General features: G+C 35.4%; 1 protein-coding gene across 1 annotated transcript; it reads right to left on the bottom strand.

The window, feature by feature from the left end:
- Positions 1-1,683: 1,683 nt before the first annotated feature.
- On the bottom strand, positions 1,684-23,110 carry LOC103714185 (aspartic proteinase 39-like). Its single transcript, XM_008801355.4, has 10 exons — positions 22,820-23,110; positions 22,583-22,712; positions 22,251-22,498; positions 12,286-12,510; positions 8,533-8,695; positions 8,390-8,460; positions 5,877-5,967; positions 5,275-5,350; positions 2,381-2,452; positions 1,684-2,014 (listed from the first exon to the last, which is right to left on the bottom strand). The coding sequence occupies exons 1-10, from the start codon at positions 23,032-23,034 to the stop codon at positions 1,866-1,868; spliced, it is 1,440 nt and encodes a 479-aa protein (XP_008799577.1). The 5' UTR covers positions 23,035-23,110; the 3' UTR covers positions 1,684-1,865.
- Between the last annotated feature and the right edge of the window lie 792 nt (positions 23,111-23,902).

Genomic DNA, 23,902 nt, shown 5'->3' with positions numbered 1-23,902 from the left:
GTATACGATAATTTAGGTGGGATAGATCTTCACTCGACGTCTTGGATACTATCTCGTACTTCATAAGACTGCTTGGGACATGCTAGCCCAGCTTAGCATGAGGAAATATTTATTTGAGCACGTTGTCTTTTTTGATGGGTTCTATGTGGAAATAGCATAGCATATAATTCGTGGATTAAAACGAAGAAATATTCTTGAAGCAGTTAGTGTACTTCAGATCGCCTCATGATTATCCCAATATTGGCACTCGACCGGACCAAGATAATCAAGGTGCCCATGCTTTGGCTGCCTGTTCAAATCTTGTCGGTTGCTATTTTCAGATATTTTTGCATACATACTTTTACAAATATATCTTATTGAGTATTTACACGTCGAAGATTTCCATTTATATGCATACCCCTCTCATTATTCTACTTGCATCCAATTAGATAGATTTTTGACCGGCGGTATCAATAAATAATTATTTTAATTATAAAATAACATTATTATCCTTTTTGTATTAATATATTAAAAAAATTAATATAAAAATAAAGCTCTTTTCAATACAAAATGAAAGTTAAAATTTCCAATTATATTAGCATAAATGATAAGCGTTAAATAATACTCAAAATATTATATATTAGCACCGTCAACGAAAGTTCCTTGGAGGGAATCTAGGAAAAAACATTATGGTTTAGGGGATAAATGCAAATAATATTTTTGGAGGATAAATATGTAATAAGCCATGTCTATGAAAAAAATCCAAAGTACGTACCTGGATTTTTTATGACCATTTTATATCTAATCTTTTGCTTTACTCGTGCGTGCGCACAATATTCATAAATGAGTATACAACAGAGAATTGTATACAGAAATATGTCCAATTGTGCACAAGCTACAAGAGTAAGTATATACAATAAAATGCTAATGTTATAACACATAAATGCAAAAATACAAGTCAAACAAAGAACAGGTTATCAAATTCCCCTTTCAAATAATTGTTGATGGAATGCTGTTTAAGTGCTGTTGAAGATGTTCCCGATGCGGTGCACATGCATGAAAGCTCATCAGTACCTGATACTTGAATAAGACCTACTGCTTGACACGTTTGTAAGGTTTTCTTCTCAATGTGAGCCAGGGAATCTCTGCATCCAGCCTTCAAGACTTGATCACCTAAAAAAATATTGCACCCTGGAAAAGGTAGACATTCGTGCTCCACAGCACACAAGCGCATAAAAAACACCTCTCCATGGAGGATGCAACCAAATGATTGAGCACCATTCCCTTCGTCCAGCACCCTGTTTAAGAGACCACTTCCTGTTCCTAGCAATATACAATTCTGCAACCAACATACTGAAGAGATACTTTTTGATGTTCAATCAGGCTGTGACTTAATGCAGCAGTGCTTGCAGGGAGAGTAGCTTGACTACTGGGTCAAAGATGTGCATGATTCTTCCTGAATAGACTCGATTCTCCCGTTTATCATCATTTTAGGGCTTTGATACATCTTTTTTTTCTCTACCTTCTTTTTGGTGTGGAGAGAGTTTGTGAGGTGTTGAAATGAAAGCAGGCAAGAAGAGGGCTTTTAAGGGAAATAAACAACCATTGTTCCTCAGTCATCATGAGCTCCTAGCCACCACATAGTGTGCCTTTTAAATAAGGGGCTCAAAGCAGTGTCATCACCAGAGATCAACTCAAAGCAAGTATTCCAGAAAATAAAATGGCAAAGATCATTGACTAATGTTACGATGTGCATGGGTTTGGAACAGAATTTGCTTCTTTGTAGCTAATGGTAATGAAGGAAAGAGAATGAACACATTTTTCTAAAAGAATATGAATGAAGCAAACTCATGAAAACCATGCTATATCATTCATTGGTGAAAGTCTTAACAATTTAAATAACATATCATGATGGTCAATAACACCACCAATATGGACATTCCCACCTCCAATCTGCCAGCTGGGGATATTTTGTGCGCATCAACTATATAAATTGCTCCAGTTTTGTCGTCTTTTATTTGGATACTTGAGGAACCTGAAATCAACCATGTCATTAGCCAGACTTTGTTGACTGAACTGGAACAGGGCTGTATGCCACTAATTGGCATGCTGCTGTGCCAGTGTGGTGCCAGTGTAAAGTGCAGAACACTGGCACAATATGTGTTTTCCATGCTTAGGTGATAAGCCACTGCACACTATAACTGTGACATCGACCAAATTTAAATTACTAAATAAGGGTTGCTTTTAAAAGCGAATGCTTATTCGAGAAATCAATGTTACATATATGGAAATCTTCGCAAGTGCAAAGTAATAATAAAGAATATTATTCTTTTCTTACAAACTTTCTAATAGTTAAGTTCAACAGAATAAAGCAAGATCAAAGTACTTCTATGAGACTTACAATTGTATTCCGTCCAACCAATATCTTGATTCTCGAGGTCATACAGAACTAACTTGTTTGATAGGACTAGATCTGCAAAACAGTTTTAAGTGTGAGCATGAAGGCTTGAAAGTATGAAGACGGAAAAAGAAACAAGCTATAGGGTATGCGCTGCCGCACAGAACAGTAAAATTAGACCTACTGTTAGTATGCTGCTTGAAGATTTGCACTAGTATGACATTGAACTGCTATTATACAATAGAGTACGTTCTTTTAGTGACATATGAAATTATAAGTGCAGTGTCCATGAAATTTTTCATATTAGGTAGAGGTAGGATGACATATCTTCATAATCCCCTTCTTGGCAATCACATGATGAGTGGTATTCTCTAGTGTCACTCTCATGTCTACTTCAAAGGCCACATGAGCTTATTGTTTGTACATTTTGACATTGAGGTTTCAACTAAGAATAGAAGACCAATCATCATGCTAAAAAAGAAAGACTTTCTTAATCATCTAAACTGTTGCATGCAATTAATCAGACAGTCTGATGGTCTTTGAACTAGAAGTTCAGCTTTTTATGGTTTTTCGCAAACCACAATATGAGTAGGTTGACATGAAATTCCACAAAAATATGAACCCTATACCCTTAGAAGAACTTATGAAAGTTTCAGAGATTTTCATTTGAATATGCTTATCTTATTATCAATTCCCTGTCAAGCAGATTTATTTGCAAGACTAGGCTTCCCCTGCATAAGAGTGACTTCCAAGTAGCTTCTAACAATATGGACAAGAACTAAAGCACAGTTATACAGAAAAATCCACAGCCAAGATTTCTTCTCGTCATAACTCAACACCAAGACTCAGCAGTCCTTGTTGAAATTTCAAATTTAATCTGTTGTATTTATTTACACATCAAACAATTCAACAGGTCAAATTAGTTTTCTTTATGCAAGTAGACTCCTAAGCGCACATCCTTTATAAGCAGCACATCAAGTGGTCAGCCACTGAATGGGGGAGCTTGTTCTTTTTCACCTTGTAAGTTGGATGCCCACATAAGTGTTCAAGAGAGGTGCATGGCCTGTAACAAGCCTGTGCACTCCAACCACCTGTTCTTAATTCCTCTCCTTTTTTCAATGTTCTACATATCTCCGCTAAATCTCCTTACTTTTCCTGTATTTTCATTCCTTTAACAGATTTTTGAATGAAATTGGATGTTCCCTTGAAGGGACCACAATATTAGATCTAATATAATTGTATCACTTCTTGAGTGTAACCTTGCTGCCATCAGTAATTAGTCTTTAATTATATATCCAAGAACTAAGCTCATGCGTATCCAATTTTCCCAACTTGAATCTTGAATCCTAATTAGGGAACACCTTGTGTATAATCGAAGAAAAAAATAGACATTGGTGGGAAAGAGATTTATTGTACAAGCGTTTGTCTAGATGTTTCCTTTGTAGAATTTTTAATCAAATTATGCATATTCCCAGAAAGATTTATCATATTATCATGATGGACACTTGCAATGACCCAAGACCTTGCCCAAAAAGGGCTAGCCAGAAGGGTATTGATAGGGATCCCTGACCCTACTTAAGTTCCCAAGACCTGTACAATGCACACTCAATATAGGACTAAACGTATATCCATGAAAGTTCTCACATACTCCTCCCATTTTAGCCCAGACATCCTCACCAAGGAAAGGATCAAGTCACAAACACCATGATCGGCTTTGGGTTAGCTTCAAAAAAGCCCGTGTTGCAATGTCCCTTAGCCACATGGGCCATGAGTTAGGTTGGCTCTGATATCATTTGTGATGGCCTAAGACCTCACTGAAAAAGAGCCAGCTAGAATGTTATTAATTGGGGTCCTTGGCCCTACTTAAGTACCCAAGACGTCCCCAACGCATACCCTATGTGACTTCACACATGCCAGCTTGGATCCTCACAGCACTTTTCATTTTAACCAGGTTTCTATATTTGTAGTAGAACAAGTCTAGCATGTTACCTTAGTTTTAAGTCCTATTTCGAGCATGATTCTGTATCGGGTTAATGTCTAAAACTCCGAATTAGAGTTAGGGGATCATGTTTCCATATATGCATCTAATACATTGTCTGCAGCAGCTTGAGTTCTTCAAACCAGTTTGCTTCTATTTGTACGTTAAGCTTCAAAGTGTAATCTTGTCGATTAAATCTCCCTTCTTTCTTTCTGCTACCTAATTTCCATCCTATATCTGTTATTGTTAATTAACCACTAGATCCCAAAAGCTTAAGCTAATAGGGAAAGAGTCCACAATTTATGTCAGGACTAACAGCCCCCTCCCTCAATATGGCCCGAACCCACATACATGGAGGGACCACGATGATTGAGATGAGTCAAAATTACAAACAATGACCAAAATGAGTCAAGATAATAAGCAAGTTAATTTAGTAAATAATTAACATAGAGCGATTTGAACTTATGACCTCCAATAATCTGTGCTTTAGTACCATGCTAACTGACCACTAGACCCAAAAGTTTAAGCTGAGTTAAAAATGTATATCAGGCTTAATAGATATTGCAAGATTGCCTTAAGGGTCATGAAGCAAACTGCCATGCCACGGGGTAAAATGGCAGCAAGACTAGTGAGTATGACATGTACAATATATGATTAACTATTGATAAGTTATATCTCATTATCTGATAGTGCCTTAGAAATATAATTAGTCATATTTATGATTTCATAAGTTAAGAGTTGAAATAACTTTATATTTTTATTCATCCACATGACTTGAAACCCAAGCACTGTAATTTCACCATGCTGATTTTGCTGAGCTGATATAATGTAATACTATGAGTAATAACATTCGAAAGATTATACTAATAATAAAATTTAAAGGAAAAATATAGACATGTAAATGCATAAATGTGAGTACCTCCCAAAAGAAACACATCTTTCCCACCCTTAGACTGCACTCCACCATTTTGCCAGCCAACACAATAGACATCATCCTGAGTAGATACCAGAAACAAAAGTATTAATGAATTTTGGGAAATATGACAACAAGCATACTACAATATCTAAAAGGAAAAAGAACTATAAAACAGATAAACCATCCTAACAAACACTAATAGACATTTATAGATAATAAAATCAGGAAGCAACATCAGTGAAGATGTTTTGCACATTCTTAACAACACAAGCCTAGACCATGATCCTTTTGGTAAAACAAGTTAAAGTTGTAAATTAAAATACACAAGATGCTTCCCAATAAGCAAGAGCACTAGCTTTCAATCTAAAATCAAAATGCATGAGCATTTAGCTCAAAGCCTGAAAGCAGAACTCAAGAAATTACAAGGATGTTCCAGCATAATTCCAAGGTCAAAGCACAAATTGACATGCAAAACAAAATAAAAATGACAATCATACTCTAAGCAAACAAAAGATATAAACTGTGCAACAACAAAAAGGAAAATGCAACTCTATTAAATTATATCAAAGTTGTTAAGCATAAAAATTGTAGAGGATCATAATTACCTCATTTTGAAAAAGATAATCATGTGGATATACATTCAATGAAAGTGAGTTCTGAAAATGAAAGACAATATCAGGAAATCCATCATCCACACTGCAACAAAGATTCACCAATATATTAGTAAGGTAAATAACTATGTACTATCCTATATAAAAAAAAAATAGTAATAAACATCTTGCAATTTTTTGAATAATACAATAATCAAACGTCAAAGGATAAGACTAGCATGATGATCCTAGTATCATCTAAAACCTAAAGTTTGCACATACATTAAACAAAACCTAACAAGCTCAACCATTGCAAGGTTACAACTCTACTATTTCAGGTGCCAATAATATGGATCAATTTGTCTTACATATGAAGCCTAATAGACAGTTAAATTAGCATTTGAGCAAGGTTCGCCGTCTCGATACTGGACCCAATACCAGTGCTATACTAGCACAGTGTCGGTATGGTACAGTATGAAATTTTTTTGGCATACTGAGTATCGGTATACCACCCATACCGGATACCAATGTCGGATCGGTATGGTACAGTACGTCCCATATCGCCCGATTTGGGCCGGTACAGCGAACCTTGCATTTGAGTGACAATGGGGGTTCAACAAGGAATCCCATATCATAAATAGTTAGAAATTGATATTGGATAACTAAACATATGATTTAATATCAGATATATAATTTAATAAAGGTCCTGTATCACTGTCAATTATTGGTAATCGAAATAATAGTTCTAATTCTAGTATCTTATCAATCTGTCACTCCATGAACCCAATAGTAGTCACTAATGATAATGATAGTAACTTCTATCCGCAAAAAAAAGAAATGACAGTGATGGTATAAAATCACAAGCTATCTCCTCAATTATTATTCTGTATATAGAGGAAAGATACTTGCATTATTTGACCTATCTAAAACTTTCCACGTCTAAGCCTTAAGTGGACCCCCATCCAGGTGGTACATAAGAGGCCTCACTTGATTTTTGATGAGGGAGCCTTTGTCTAGATGGTCGATATGGACTCTTGGCCAAGTGGTAAGAGTGGACCCTAAGAATGTGAGTGGCCTCGCTTTTATTCACAATTATGGCTCAAGGGTCCGAGTGAAACCTTATAGGATAATGTGAAACTATATGAAATATCAAAATTTGATGTAAAATGTGTTTTGATTGCTATCTTCCTGATTGAAGGATTTTACTTTCTGGATTTTTCACTACCAAAGTGATTCAGTGAACCTTCACCTAAACTTTCAAAGTATATATGGCTGGTGATCTAATGTGAATAATGAATTATCTGAGCTCTTCTTGACAATAAGTGCTTTGACTCTTTCACCGCAATTACGTTTTCTTATTGAGACTTTTGATTTTATTTTATTTAGTGAATTCAAACTTGTTTTTCAATGATAATTTGAATTGTGTGATGATTTAAAAGTCACATATTTTTCAGTGAAAACCAAATCCTGGACCATGGTAGTAGTTTACTTGCTGGGCTTTGTAGTTCACCTCATCTTTTACATGATTTTGTAGAGGCAAAGGTGAGTGACTCTAATGGGCTTTTTGAAGAAAAGAGGTCTTAGTTACTTGAAGTTGCCTTTTTAATATCTAGTGATTGGTGAAGCGGCACTAAAAACATAATTTTCATGTTGTATTGATATCATCGAAGGTAAAGCATAGTGTATAAGAGAATATGATTAAGCTGTAAAGTGGAATCTGTCTTAAATGTTTTGGGTTATAATATATTTATAGCCATATATTGATATATTGTATGGCTTCTTTTGAGGATCTTAAATTTCAATAATGTTTTGATCTTAAATTTAAACAATATTGTGATCGATTACATTGGTCGCATGTAGAATGTGTTCGAGTTCAAATTTTGGTCATGACAATGCAGGCACAAAATGAGCAAATATTGATTGCTTGGACAACAGAATAAGCGAAGACAAAAAGATTCCGATGAAGACAAACTGAACACAATGAAATACCAATTCAATAAGGCTTAAATAACTTAATGGATCAAAAGTTCACAAGTCATGAGAGAAAGATCAAAGCAAATGAGCAAAGAACCAGAAAATAAAGAAAACACCTCATGGCAAGAAAAATCACACATGAACATACAGATTCAATCTAATAAAATCAGATGAGATGCCTCAATAATGAACTAGGAGGAAAGAAAAAGTAGCAGTGATGAAGTCTGGATGTTAGATTGCACAACAATAAGTCCATAGCCAGCCGCAAGAACTATCAAAAGAGCGTATTGAATAACCAAAACAAGGATAAGAACAGCAGCAAAGAAACCTGGTAACCAAGTCATTATAGTTTAGTCTTGATATTTTATTGTATTATTAGATTATTTTTTACCAAGTTCTTTAGTTGATTTTAGTATCCTTTTCAAGTAGAATTAGCATGAAGATCTTGTTTAAGAGTTGGACTATAATCTTTACTTTGACTCCTAGAAAAAGCCCAATCATTCAAAATTAATGATGAACCATCAGAATTGAAATGTTCAGGCACAAATGCATACCTTCCGATATATTGAAAACATAAAAAGTCCTGAATGGTGCGGAAGCTTAAATTTGGCTGGTACGAGAAAATCTACACAAGAAAAATTGAAGTAAGGCATAGAAGGATCTCCAAAAGAACCAATTTGACACAAAGATCCCATACCGCATTCATTAATTGTTTATAAGCTGCCTCTGGAAGATAAGATAAGGTTGTACCACTATCAATTATTGTTCCCTTTTGGTCTCCAGTTTCAAACAAATCTGTTGGAAGCTGTAGAAAAGCCCCACCAACCTCAATTGCCTTGAGATTGACATTATAATGTGACCTGAGATAGGGACAAAATTGTCAGTTTTAGCAGACTTGGAAAGCCAATAGATAAGATGAGAATCGGTGGATAGAAAAACTAAGGATAATATATTCAGATGTTAGAGTAGCAATAAGGAAAACAAATATTGAATTGCATTAAAACCAGAGGCAGACCCCCAAGGATCTGGAAAAGGGAGCACACCTTATTTGCTCAAAATTTTCATATCATCTCATTAAAATTCCATAGGCATCCCAAATTTAATTTCTAGATTTTTATAAATAGAAGCATACGTTTTATTAGATTCTGAAATTTAATTTCTAGGATTTTATAGATATAAACAAATCTTTGATTAAATGTCTTATATATCCTTGCTTGATAATATCTTATGATAGTACTCCTTTCAAACAATCCAACAAACATGGTCTCCTCCACTTCTTTCCCAGTCCCACATAATGCATCTTATTAGAGCAGGAAATAGAAAGGCCATGCTACCCTGTTTATCATCCAAAAAATCATGGAAGCAGGATCCATTAATAAAGAAAAGAATCCATTAATATCACGTTCCAATATAGACACACACATGACAGCTTCCCATACCAATTTTTATTGGAGATGCATGATACCTTCTGATCCTGATTTTAGATTGGGGATGCATGATAACATCATGGCCTGATTTAGATAAGAGAGATATAGTATTTTCTCAAGAGAGGAACAAAGAGAGACATAGAGAGATAGAGAGAGAGGAAGGGAAGGAGTAGTTTAAGGTATTTTTTGTGCCATTCTCTTAAACTTTTTCTTAATTATTCATTGACCTTTTTATAATCATGAAATTTGTTAAACAGATACAAAATATTTCTTCATTGTGAACTATATATTCTTGCGCTTCTTTCAGAAAAATAAATTCTTAGAATTTTTATTGCACATGCATGTTCATAGAACTTTCAACTATAACTGCTGATATTATTCATTTATTCATTTATTCTTGTAAGTCATAGCCTTTTATATTCTCAAACCTTTTAGATGCTCTGTTCTAGTAAATAGATTATAATTATTGGTGTTAGTGTATGCTCCTCTATTAGCAGATCATGACAATTCTTCTCTCTTGAACCTTTTTTCTTGTTATATTAAATGAAGCATGGAGAAGCCACCCTTTTGCATGATTAAAAAAAAAAAAAAAAAATCTCTACAATTTGCTGATGGGAGTAACTTCTGGAATTGCAAACCATCTTGCCCCAAATTAAAAAAGGGAAAAAAGCTATCTAGTTCCAAGAATTGTAACTTGGAGCATCCAATTAATTTCTTCAGCTGCTTCAAAATATTAAGCGCAACTTCAATACATATTTGCATAAATAAATATCTTTTTATCAAAATTTTTAATCTTTTATTTTCAGAAACTAAACTTTTATAATTTCAATAATGACACCCTAGGGGTGAAAGTAGATCAGATAATATCCGTCCGGATCCACTTTCGTATCCATATTCGTATCTATAAAAAAAAATGGATATAGATAGATAACTATCCGATCCATATCCAAATATCCGATTCCATTTGTAACCTTGTTTAATCTTATATGGCACTCATGAACTTTTAAGAAAAATAAATGACCATATTAATATGTTATTAACTTGATTTATCATCCACTTAGTAATATCTTTAATTCTATAGTCATAAAGTTTAATTATGTGATTTATATTCGTATTTATATCCATACTTTCGGTATCCAATTTGTATCCCTATCCGTTTAAAATAAATATAGATATTAATTTTTTTATCCAACTAACATCCATATTCGTATCTCTATTCATCAAACAAAACAAATATGAATATGGATATGCTAGTATCCAATCCGATTTCAGCCTTACCTCCTGCCCAAAAAAAAAAGAAAAATATCCTGGTTCCATCTCTAATTAAATCATATGTTACTTGAATTGATCGGCAATAGCATACCAAAACAACTCCTGAAGCCCATCTCCAAGAACAATTCTTCCTAGCCCAAACAAGGAAATATATTACAAAAGGAAGAAGATACATTAATAGAATTCTCAAAATAAATCAAAGAAATGAAATACAACCTTTTTTGTGGACGAGGATACATACACACTGTGTGTGTGTGATGTCCAATGTCATACCAATCTCCAGTTGTCAATTCCTAGTTCTCTACGAACCTTGTTTGGCCATTCACTGAACCCTATCCTCCATCAAGACAAGATTCTCCAAATCCATAGTATTCACCAACAAGTCCCTAGTTCACCTTCCAATAATTTTGAATGCCCCTCCTTATAAAGGTAATTTTGGCCTTCTTGCATAACCAGCATATAACAATCATTTACATCATCTTGTCTTTTACAGTGGAAACTATCAAGTTCTTTCTAACATATTCCTTCTAAATTCATCATTTCTAATTTCTCCACACCCCAAGAACAACACTAGCTTACAATGTATCAAGACCTAATCTTAAAGAGCCTTAAATATCTGAAACTAATCATTGAGACCTTTGTAGTAAATACACTAATCTGTTATCGTTCATAGAGAATAAACACCAGAAGATGACTTTATAATAAAAAATGAGCAGCAAAGCAATGTATAAATATGGAGAAAAAGGATTAAAAAGAAGTCTGAGAAGAGAATTTAAAAATTAAAAATTTGAAGGAAAAAAAAAAACAGGCCTCCTACCCAAATGCCACAAAATTCTTGTTAAAGTAAGCACACAATATATCCTCTGGTCAGGAGCCCAATGTTAACTGGTGTATCACATGTATATGTACGCCCAAAACCAACAGACTAAAGCCCAACTCACCAAATCATCTACATAAAATCCTTCAATTAGAAAACATGCAGTTACAAAAATCAATTATAGTTAAGCTCTCATATCTTCTGCAGTTTCCAAGAAATGCATTATATTAAGTCATGTGTAAGCAGAAAACACTGCCTCCAACAATTTCTCAACGGAAAGAGGCCACTCCAATTAAATTAGATACCTTAGCATCTTATCTTCTCTTCAGCACTAATCTCATTTACATTTAATGCCAGTAAAACACTATATGCATGTTTTAACTATTGAATTTAAATTTCTATTAACCTTCTATTCGGCAGAAAACATACACTAACTCATTTCTTGAAGAATGATTTAAATCACAACACAGGATGTTAATGTTCCATCTAGTTAATCTAGTGATTAATTTAAGTCACAACACAGAATGATTTAATTTAGTGTAGCAAAGGCATTTACTCAGAATCTAATGAAACAAGAATGACATCCCAAAAAATAAGATAAAATAAAACAAAGTTTCTTTCGTGCACATACATGCATAGCAGATTCTCACATGCACTTTTCTAGCATTTCCTATTCCAGTAAATTATCCAACTTTCACAGACAAGCAGATAATTGTCAGTCTTACTTGATGAACATGATTATTATGCTATACAATGAGTATGTGGGTCCACAAACTCATAGTTGTTAAGCTCAAAATATGTTTTTATTTTTATACATCCAGCACATAACATTTCATGAGTAAAGAGGTTATTGCAGCAACTATATTATGAATAAAGCAATTAAAAACTAAAATACAAACTAGTTTAATAGCTTGGTTGTTCTAGCATAACGTACATATTGGGTATCAATGGTGTTGTTTTCACTTTGGGTTCCACAACATTTCCTATAGCAAAAATTCCGCCTCCTTTTACCGTATCTAAGCAATGAGCGAATACCTTCCTCACTTTTCCAGCAGCAGCTAGTTGCGAGATCATGGATGAGTTTGACTGCCCAAAACCAAAAATTCCATCTAGTGCTTCATTGGATGAACCTAAATCCCCAGATTGTTCTGCACTACACCTGTACCAGAATGACATTGTAATTTGCAAAGGAAGATTGATAAACTGCATGAAAACAACCAAGAGATCATGCACCGATAAACTATCATATAAGAAAAATACTAAAACTTCAAGGCATTAAGGATCTATTTGGCCAAATTCTTGCATCAAAATATCAAATCAACCACTTATGTGCAGGAAAAAAAGAAATAAACACATAAAATCAAATGGCTAATTTTCCATTTTCTTTCTGTATTCAGTACATGAAAACCATTTCTCATAGCACGATCAAGTCAAGAGTTTACTAGTGAAAGAAATGTGTTAAACTTCCAATATCTTATAAAATAACTACCTTGTAGAAACTTGATTATCATACTTACAGGCAGTGAAAATGAAGCAGCCTGCTCTCTAATTTATTGTCTAAAAGATATAACTAGGGGGACATGGATGCTTTCAAGAACACCTTAGATAGATGTAAGGAGATGAATGGATTGTGTAGAGCTTAATCAAAAATCAGACAATTATCTTGATTTCTTTGAGGACATCTCTGCATCAGCTTTTCGCATTTTTGAGGAATGAGGTAAATAGTACATTACATATCCTACAGATAACCTCTTGATAAATGACATCCATGCAAAACCAATCACCATCAATTATCAACTGATGTACCTTCTTCTAATACCTAACTTTATCTACCTTCATCCTCTTCCTCTTCTTTCCCCTCTAATCTCTCCATCCTTTTTCCACTCCCTTCTCACTTTTACTTGTGCTATCTACTAGGAAATACTGCATCAGACTTTCTTCCAATCACCACTTTATTGAAGCCCACAACCTAGCCCACAGCCACCACATTATAGGGCCATCCTAATTGCAAACCAGCACCAGCAGAGGCCAAGCTTATCTGGTAGCCAAGAAAGCAGGTGCAAATTCACTCTAAGCCCTAATCAACCCCTCCATATCATTTAAAATCAGAAACCTACAGCCAACTCATAATAAACCCCAAAAAATCATTTTGTTAGCCTTCATAACCACAATCTTAAATACAGATTCAAGCCTTAACCCTGTCCATTTTCCTGATCCAAACTAGAATCATAAACCCATCCGTGTATCTGCAAAGATCTATGGCAATGAGACATCAAATTGGTGGAAATCTCGTAAGTCCAAGATCTCACATCCAAAAACCTGCCAAATGTATGCTGATGTTCTCCAAATATAGGACTACCTTATTCCCTAATATTCCTTATAATTGGACCTCCATTTGAACATGGTTGTGATCCATGTACTTTTTTTGACTTATCTTTCCCTTGCATTTCCCTTGCATAAGATCATCTGTTGCATATTTATTATGCTCACATATTGTTTAATGTTGTGGATTTAAGTCATTCCGACAGTCATTTGAAGATCTACAAAATGGATTCATGGATACAAAAGAGACAAAACTTCAGCTTAAAATTTTGTTATGACCAGAAAATGCAATTAAATTTAACTATGAAGATTGGAATCCTAAAGCATAATGAATCTAATACTTGAAGCCTAACCTACAGAAAGTTATGATTTTTGGAAATCAACAAGTCCCAAGTGCAAGTAGTAAAACATGGAAGTTTCAGAGGAAGGGGAGTGAGTTGTACAGTAAGAAGTAAGAGTGGTAATCATGTCTTAACGGATTTGCTGATTAAAAAAAATACGTTGAGACTAACACTAGATAATAGAAAAATGAAAAGGAAAAAAAAGGAACCCAAAGAACCACAAGAAGATTAACTGAGGAAAAGATAAATTGGCATTGCCACCATGAATGCCACCACAGAGGCACCTAGGAGTTGCACCTAGGGTTCATAGAGTCGCAATTTCAAATCATGCTGTTACACACTGTGTGATGATTCATGCGGATGTGTGTTTAGTCTCACATCGGTTATTTACTGGGTAGATCTTGGGTACTTATACAGAATTAAGAAACCCAAATAATACCTTCCGATTAGCTATTTTGGATGAGGTCCTAGGTTGTTACAAATGATATCAGAGTGGACCCAGTTTATAATCTATATGGACTAAGGAACACCACAGTACAGATCTATTGGGGCTGATCGTGGTGTTTGTGATTATATTTGAATGGATTTGAATCCTTAGCCTGATGAGGACGTCAGGACTTGAACGAGGGGAGTATGTGAGGACCTGTGCAGGCGTGTATGTAGTCCCACATTAGCTATTCGCTGGATAGATTTTGGATACTTATATAGGATCAAGGAACCCAAATTATACCCTTCGGCTAGCCATTTTGAGTGAGGACCTGTGCGGGCATGTGTTTAGTCCAATATCGATTTTTCGCTTGATAGATCTTGGGTACTTATATAGGATCAAGGAACCTAAATAATATCTTCCGACTAGCCATTTTGGATGAGATCCTGAATTGTTATAAATGGCATCAGAGCGGACCCAGCTTATAACCTATATGACTAGGAAACACCGCAGTACGGATCTATTTGGGCTAATCATGGTGTTTGTGATTAGATTTGAATGGATTTGAACTTTTAGCCTGACGAGGACGTCAGAGCTTGAACGGAGGAGAGGAGTATGTGAGGATCTGTGCGGGCGTATATTTAGTCCCACATCGGTTATTCGCTGGATAGATCTTGGATACTTATATGGGATCAAGGAACCCAAATAATATCTTCCGACTAGCCATTTTGGGTGAGATACAAGAAACGGGAGCCTCCTGCAGGCCCTTCTTGGTCATTGTAAATTTAGGAATAAAAAAGAAAAAGGGAGGGGTGAGGAGGAAGCCTTCTCTAAACAAGAACTCTTATTGCCACGTGAAAAACGAAAAGTTGACTATTTATTTTCAAATTCATTAACACAACAAAAAAGGAGAATAGAAATAACTCAAACAATTTGTACCCATGGAACTCCTTAAATAAAGATGCCAAAAAATGTTAGAACATACCTTAATGGACTTTGGAACTTATCCAACCAATCTTATAATCAAGGTTTTAAGTCCCGGCAGAACAAGGGGTGTCCCAGTCGTCCCGACCCATTCCTGTGAGAAGATGGGACCGAGATGGGTTGGGACTCCAAAACTTGTCCATGCGGGGAAAGAAGAAGAAAAAATGAAAGAAAGAAAGGAAGGAAAGATGAAGAAAAGGAAAAGTGAAAAAAAAGAAGAAAAAGGAAAGGAAGAAAGGAAGGAAAGAAGGCAGAGAGGAAAGAGAAAGAAGAAAAAAAAGAAAAGAAAGAAAGAAGCAAAGGAAGGAGGGTACGGAAAAAGGAAGGAAAAAAGAAAGTAAGTAAAGAAAGTAGAAAAGAAAGAAAGAAAGAAAAGGAAAAGAAAGAAAAGAAAAGAAGAAGAGGAGAGATATGGAGGGTACCGATGGTACTCTCGACCGAGACTGCAGCCAGAATGAGGTGGGACAATGGGGCATCCCATTCCATGGAGAACTGGGACACCCCCATCCCACGGAATTTAAAAACTTTCTTATAACTACAATGGGATTTTTGATGCTAGTCCTACCCAATATAGAGAATGAAACATCTTTTAAATAAAACTCTAAGAATTAATAAGAAAATACAAATAAGAAGTAATTAAAAAGCATACTAGCTCTAAGGTCTTTGATACGAAAATCCTTTAACAATGCCCTAGATTAAGAAAAAACATTGGTACAAGATAGGTCAGAAGAACAATGCAAACCCAAGAAGGCAAGAAACCTGGTGCAACCAGTCCTCCAACTACAACACCAGACCGACCCACCAAGAAAATGCAACTTAAAATTTGGGAAGGAGGCTAGGTTTATGGTATGCCGTACCGGCCCGAACTGGGCATACAGAGCGTACCATACTATACCGATTTGGTATTGATACCCAGTACGGATGGCGTACCAACACTCGGTATGCCAAAAAAATTTCGTACCATATTGTACCGACATTGTGCTAATGTGGCACCGGTACAGAGTTCGGTACCGAGACCGCAAATCTTGCTGGGTCAATTGGATAGTTTATCAGGTTAATATTTCAACAGATTCTAGAATTGCACAAGACAGAGGCAATCCTGAGAATGATAACTAAAACATCAAAAATGGGTGGAGCTGATATCTAAAATATCGCACAGTTAGGCACTTCAAACATTGTTCCCAGCAAGATTTGCCTCCTACACCAGCTTTGTGTCCAATTCTGCGTATTTCCAGGTCACTCCATCCTTAAAGCAAAAGGAGAAAATATCGATGGACATGATTTTAGGTATTCTTAAGCACTTCAATCAATGATTAAGATTAGCTTTAAGTTTACATTAAAATTCTTCTTTTTCATTTATAGAGAGCTACGTAAAAAATATTGAATTTAGTTTTGGGAGTTCTCAATGCTGATTGTTGAGATTTGATAAATTGAAATAAGTAAAGCCTGGAACCTTCTTGGAGGGAGTTTTTCAGCATCATCTTCTTCCTCTTCTCTCTTATTCTCTTCTTGTTTGTCTCTTCTCCAACCACTTTTTCTCTCTCTTACATAATTAGGTATTAGAGAATGTAGGGATTTCAATAATTTGGTATTACAGCAACTTTGTTCATCGGTCGCATATCTTCTTCCTCCACTAGTTTATACAGCTGAGGAATGTTACCTCATAGCATCAAGCATGGATCTATAGTTCAAGTAAGCAATCTTAAAGTAAAGGATAGCTAGCGTTATATCAAGGATGATAATGAAGAAATATATGCAAGAAAACCTTTTTTCCTCCAGCTGGATGGATAATCCATGTTGATAAAGTCCTCCATCTGTATTATTTACTTGGGATTTTTTAATATGTGGGTTCAACTCTACGCACTCTCTCAAAGTTGCAGCATTTAATTTTTCTATTAGAATTTCAAAAGAATAAGTTCCAAATAATGATTGATGCAAAATAAAGGTTTTCATCCGCACAACAAAATCATGTTCAAAATGTTCCACCAATCATGCTTATCATGACAGTCATGCGTCACATCAACATGCAAGAAGAATCCATGACATAGAGCATCATGTACATCCCTGTGTTAGAGATCAAACTCATGATTATTCTCACATTGAGAAGTGCATAAAGCTTAAAGTGCCCAAGTTTCAGGGAAAGATGAACTGAGAGTTATTCCTTAACCAGTTTTCTAGTTGTGATAAATTCTGTGGGTAGCATCAAATTTCTGAGGCTCATAAAATTCAATTCACAACTCATTGGAAGATCAGATTATGTGGTTGATCATACAGCAATGCCCATAGAAGAGCAGGCCAAGACATCACAAGATGGTAGAGATGAAGGCAATCTCAAAACAGAGCTACACCAAGGAACGGAAACAATGGAAGTATACACATGATGATTCTATGAACTGGCGACAGATACAAGGTCATTTGAGTCCACAAAACACTCGGTGCAAGATGTTGTCTATTCCTAGACCAATTGATCCAAGGAAAGTGGCTGGAGCATCATTTGTGACCTACCGGAGAACAAGAAATGAAGCATTAAAAGAACAGGATGAAGAAAAAAACTCTATATCCACATAGCACTTTCTTAGACGTACGAAATTCCAAGGTGCAACTATGGAGCTAAGAGATAACCGTGGAAAGCCAGATGAAGGATTTTCCTTGAGTGTTTCTATTGTACTTAGAGTGGATATAGATCCTTTAACATTCACAAAAGCAGCAGAGGGTTAATATCTAATTCTACATTAAGTCTTCTTTCTTCCTTGGTAGATCTCTGTCTCATTGTTGAGCAATGGGACACACTGCTCCAAAACAAAATGATATGGAGTCCCACTACTGTCATGCCAAAATTTATTCATGGTTTCATCCGGACAGCTATCTGAGGACATATTTGAACAAAGCATGCCTAGCTCTCCTATTTATTTATCGAAAATCAGTGGTATAAAAATAAAATGATCAGAAAACAAAGACCAAACAGAAGCTTCTTTGTCTTGCACAGTACACCATCTTTTGTTTTTTCAGAACTACCATGACTTTAGGGGGTGAATTTTTTGAGGGAGAAAATTTTCGCCAACTGTTAGCCACCCACATTGCCATCACTTAGAGCCACTGGCTTACGTAGTGAATGAAGCCTTTAGTTAACCAGCTCCTCAAGCTCAGTGATAGATCCTGTATTTCCATGGCCATCTAGAAAGGTCTTACAATTAGTTATAACCGAGGAGCCTAGTATCAACCAAAGATAGGTTGTTACTGGATGCATAATCAAAACCGTAAAAGAAACCATGACCTTAAGTTCCAGCAACTAAATGGCTTCAGTAGGAAAAGGAGTAGAAGATAGATGCAATCCTGAACTATTAAAAATAACCCAATCTTTTGCTTATAAACATCAACACTAGCTTTGATCAACGTGGTATGACAAGCATTCTAGACACAAAGTGATGTGTTGACATTGGGCCTTAAGAATTAGAAGGAGAGATTAAGAAGTGAAATTTGTTTGGAATCATCCTACAACAATGAAAATGATGAACAGGTTGCCATGGTTCGCTTTGAGCTCCATTTGGAAGCATGAAAATGGACTAACTAGAAAATGAGTTTGACCATAAAAGTTGTTGCAAAAATGACCAACGAGTCATAGAAGATTGGTAATTCTCATACTAAGCAATAAAAGGATTTGGAAAAGTTATTTCTAAATCACATTCTAAACACTTAAAAACTAAATTGCCCAACAATATGCAATTAAGATCACATTATCTTGCAACATGCATCGACTTTTTCTTCTGCCAATTGTTCTTTGTTTGCTTGGAAATTAAGAAAATAAAATCTTAACAAACATCTTCCATACTCCAAAAGAATCAAAAGAGACCCTCTTTTGTTGCTAACATACACTTATTAGCAATAGGCATCCCACTATCTACTAAGAGCTAGCTTTATAAACCAAACTTCACCATTGGCTTCTTCCAAAAAGACATGTATATTCAAAAACCTTTTGATTGGTTTGCAGTATTTTTATTTTATACTTTCTTTAAACAACTCTTTTAAGCCTGATTCGAAATCCGAGCACAAACTTTGTTGGTTACATTGCATAAGTCTAAGCCATCTAAGGCTCTATTTGGTAAAACTTTTGGGAAGCCCAAAAGCACTTTCTAGCCAAGAACTTTTGGATGGTATAATGGTGTTCAACAAAAAATCTGGAAGCTGATTCAGCTTTGTCAGAAACCTGAAAATGTCTATTAGAGAGAAGATCTATTTTGGAGCTTCTCTCCAAAAGTGCTTTTTAGTATATGTTGACAACCTGTTTTGACTTTAATAAATTTTTTATGGTAACCAAAATGCCCTCAAAAAAAACTCATAATTGCATCTATTATATTGTATCATATTATATCATATCATATCATATTATATCATGTCACATTATATTTCATTATTGTGCTATAAATATATTATATTATATCATATCATATCATATTATTGTGCTATAAATATAATATTGTATGACATTACATCATAATAATATTATATTATAGAGTTTTTTTGCATGAATGCCTTTTTAAAAATTCAAATTTGCATGAATACCCTCTTCAAATTTATAATTATTTCTAAACCCTCATAAAATACTGTTTTTGCACAAATGCTCCTAATATAACGATTCTTCTAACATCGTTAATAAAAACCATATTTATTTTAATTAAAAATAAAATAAAATTTTGAAATTACTTTTATTCCATCGCGATCGTTTTATAAATATTTCTTTTTGCACATCTACCCAATAAGGGTATTTTAATCATTTTAATTTGAAACCATTAATTTTTTAACAACGTTAGATAGCATGGGTACATATGCAAAAATAAGAATAAAAAAAAGAATAGAAAAGCAAAACAAGTATTTTACGAGGGTATACATGCAAATATTAGTTTTGTAAGGGTATTCATGTAAAATTCGATATTTAGGAGAGTATTCATGCAAAAAAACCTATATTATATTATAATAATATTATACTATGTAATAATATTTTAATATGCAATCGTACATTATTATATTACATTATATTACAATATTATATTACACTATGAAACATTACAGTAATATTATACTATGTAACAGTAGGTTACTATAATTATATTATATTGCGCTATATTATAATGATATTATATTACATTACAATATTATATCATATTATATTACATTGTAATTATATTATACTATATAATAATATTTTAATATACGATAATATGTAATATTATATATTACACTTTCATGTACAATACTGTGCAATATCCCTTATTGTCATTTTGTCATATCAAAAGCACTTTCTCAAATTGATTGCCAAATACATGCTAAAGTTTCATAGCACTTTAGAAGTGTAATTACCAAACAGCAACCAGCTTTTCCTAAAAGCTCTACTACCAACAGCAATTCCAAATAAAGCCTAAGAGACTTTTCATCATTTTGTTCTAAGGTTCATAATCTCGGTACCAAACCCCATGCCAGTATTATGTAGATATCGTGTTGGTATGCCTAGTACAGAAGTTAGTTTAGCATACCAAGACTCAGTTTGCTCCTTAATCGATATCGGTATGATATAGTACACCTCGTACAAAATCGTATGCACCAGTATAGTGAACCTTGCTTTGTTCACAACTAGGTTATCATAAAGCCTAAACAATATAATCAGGATCGGCGAAACCGTCCCAACCGGATGATTTCAGCTGTTTCGAGCCACACAGGCGGCCCGCCGATATGGTTTCGACAACGGAAACGAAAACCGTTGCCGGAGGCAGAGAAAGAGAAGGAAAGAGAGAAAAAAGAGAGAGCGAGCGGGGAAGGAAGAGAGGGAGAGGGAGAGGGAAGGAGGCCGGCGGAGGCCGGTGCCGGGGTAGTAAGAAAAAGCTGCGGTTGTTTTTATGTTTCGTTTGAAACAGAAGTTCAACTGCTTTTAATTTTGCGACTTTTAAGTGAAGTCGACAAATTACTTGCCGACTTACTTAAAAATAATAATTTTTTTAATTTCGCAATTTTTAAGTAAACTCGGCAAGCGATTTGCCGACGTCACTTAAAAATCGCAAAATTAAAAAAGCAGTCGAACGGCTGCAGCTTCCCCTTGCTACCCTGGCGCCGGCCTCCGCCACCCTCCGCTGGCCTCCCTCCTTCCTCCTCTCTCTCTCTTTCTCTCTCGTTCTTCCTCTCTCCTGCCTCTTCTACTGTGTTGGTATGGACCCGACGCGGCATGGCGTAGACTCGTACCGACTCGTCCCATCGAAAAATCAGGACGGTGCCCGGTACCGAGTCCGCCGACGTTAAATATAATCATTTCTACTTCTATTTTTTCAAGCTCTATGATACACCAACCTTATTCCCCCAATGCTCATATTCTCATACCTCCTCTTCAATGTCAAAAATATTAACCAATGTGTGCTCTCATGTGCTATTCCTTTCAAATATCTAAGGTGTATGATGATTCACCTAACATTCCAACTGATCATATTGTTGTTGCTAAAAAATTCTACTAGAGGCATGCTCCTCTAACACAATGTTTATGGAATAATAGAACCAAATGAATACGAGTTTATTGAGGAGTGTCATATCTTGAGCCATACAAGTATATCCTCAAGTCCATGCATATACCAACTAAATGTGCATTCCTTGTCATGCAAAATATCTAAGATACTTGTTGCATGCATCTTTTGTAACTCATGAAAGAAGATACTTTCTAGCAAATTATAGCAATTATAAGTAACCACCTAACAATAACAGCCTGAACACGGGGAGAGGGAAAAAAAGATTATGCACATTTAGTTGCTGTTACTCATTTAGCTCCAGAATCCGGAGAATATCACTCACCCAAATGAAACACTTTCATTGGCTGGTGTTGTTTGGTGATTACCAGAGACTTGGTTATACTGCACAAAATCTGTGACAAATAATCCGGCAGTCGAGCTCCCATCTCCATACAAGACCCTGTATTGGCATGGCGTACCCTGCGAGCAGCCCTGCATCTCACCCCCATACATGGACGTGCAGAAATTATCATCGCAGGACACCAGACTTGCGCTGTTGGAACCCTTCGGGTCATACAACGTCAATTCTATCTGCACCAAAGACCCATTCCCAATCAAAGCATTTGAAGCTTGAAAAAATGAGATCCAATGCAAGGAACAGATACCAAAGCATACCCCGATATCGCTCTTCTTGGGGCAGCGGGTGCAGGTGACGCAATTCACCCACAGAATGTCGCTTCCAGTGTCGACCTGGACGTAATACTTCTTCGAAGGCGTTCCAATCCCGATTTCCGCGTAATACAGACTACAATAAGAAGAAAACGGAAAGCAATTGTTGAATTCCATCAATTCTTGGGTGATCCAGATAATAGTTAGCAATAACAAGAAATGAATCAGGAATTGGAGGCGGACCCGGTGTCAGTGGGGAGGCCGACGCCGCCGATGGGAATATCGACGGCGGAGAGGATCCGGCCGTGCCGGCGGCTGTCATGGGCGCGAAGATCGGCGATGGCGCGCTTGCGGTCGAGGTATTTGTGGCGGACATGGAAGACGCCGGTGGCGTGGGCGACGGAGGCGAAGGAAAAGAAGAGGAGGAGGGAAAGGAAAAGGGGTCTCCGTGGATCCATGAGAGACTCTTTTTGTTCCCTCCTTCTATTAAAAGGAACTTCTTACTCTTCGTTTCTTTTTATTCCCCTGTTGATGCGTCGTGGAAGGTATCGTACAAAGAAAAGATTGTAGGGAGGGATTTCTTTTTTATTATTATTTTTCTCTGCGTTTGAGAGGAATTATTTCCTCCCCAAACGAGGAAACGGGGAAGAAAAACCGGTTGAGAAGGGGAGCGGCTTCCACGGTTATTCTGGCAAAACGATTTTATATTTTTACTCACAATAATTAATACATACGAATTTTATATTGAGAGATAGCTAGATTAAGTCTAGATCTCTTCTCATATCTAATCGGATTTAGATAAGATGATGTAGATCTTATATCAATAATTTAAATTATTGGATATAATTTACCATATTTATATTACTTATATATCAAAAATTATATAATTTGGAGACATCTATAATTTGAAAATAGATAGTTTATATAACACCAAATTAAGTAGTTTGTTATATGAATAGTTTAAAAATAGTATAGATCATATCCAACAATTTAAATCATCAATCAATATAAGATTTTTATTGTCTAGTATAAACTTAATTGAATTAGATTCACTCGAATGTAGCTAAATCCAGCTTTCTCTCTATATATAAATATATATAATTTATTTAGCTCATTTGAACTGACTCAAGTAATTTTTAACTTAAAAGGTAAAATGGTTTGTATAAGAAAGAGGCTAGGTTTGAATACTTCAGGAATTAGGTTTCTATTAGAATTAAACTGTAATTTGAAAATGAACTTATTTTGTATATAGTGGGTGAGAATATCAGACAGCCCTTAAATAAACAAAAGCTCCCTGTGTTACGACGGGAATTTGAGGACGATTAG

Source organism: Phoenix dactylifera, unplaced genomic scaffold (genome assembly GCF_009389715.1).
Source record: "Phoenix dactylifera cultivar Barhee BC4 unplaced genomic scaffold, palm_55x_up_171113_PBpolish2nd_filt_p 000101F, whole genome shotgun sequence".
Lineage (NCBI taxonomy): Eukaryota > Viridiplantae > Streptophyta > Magnoliopsida > Arecales > Arecaceae > Phoenix > Phoenix dactylifera.
The sequence above is the reverse complement of the archived record's forward strand: the minus strand, read 5'-3'. Positions and strand labels throughout refer to the sequence as shown.

Coding starts and splice junctions, on each gene's coding strand:
- LOC103714185 (XM_008801355.4), bottom strand. CDS start 23,034: ATGGATCCACGGAGACCCCTTTTCCTTTCCCTCCTCCTCTTCTTTTCC. Junction 22,713..22,819: donor GGCCTCCCCACTGACACCGG/GTCCGCCTCCAA, acceptor TTCTTATTGTAG/TCTGTATTACGCGGAAATCG. Junction 8,696..12,285: donor ACACCATTGATACCCAATAT/GTACGTTATGCT, acceptor TCCCTATCTCAG/GTCACATTATAATGTCAATC.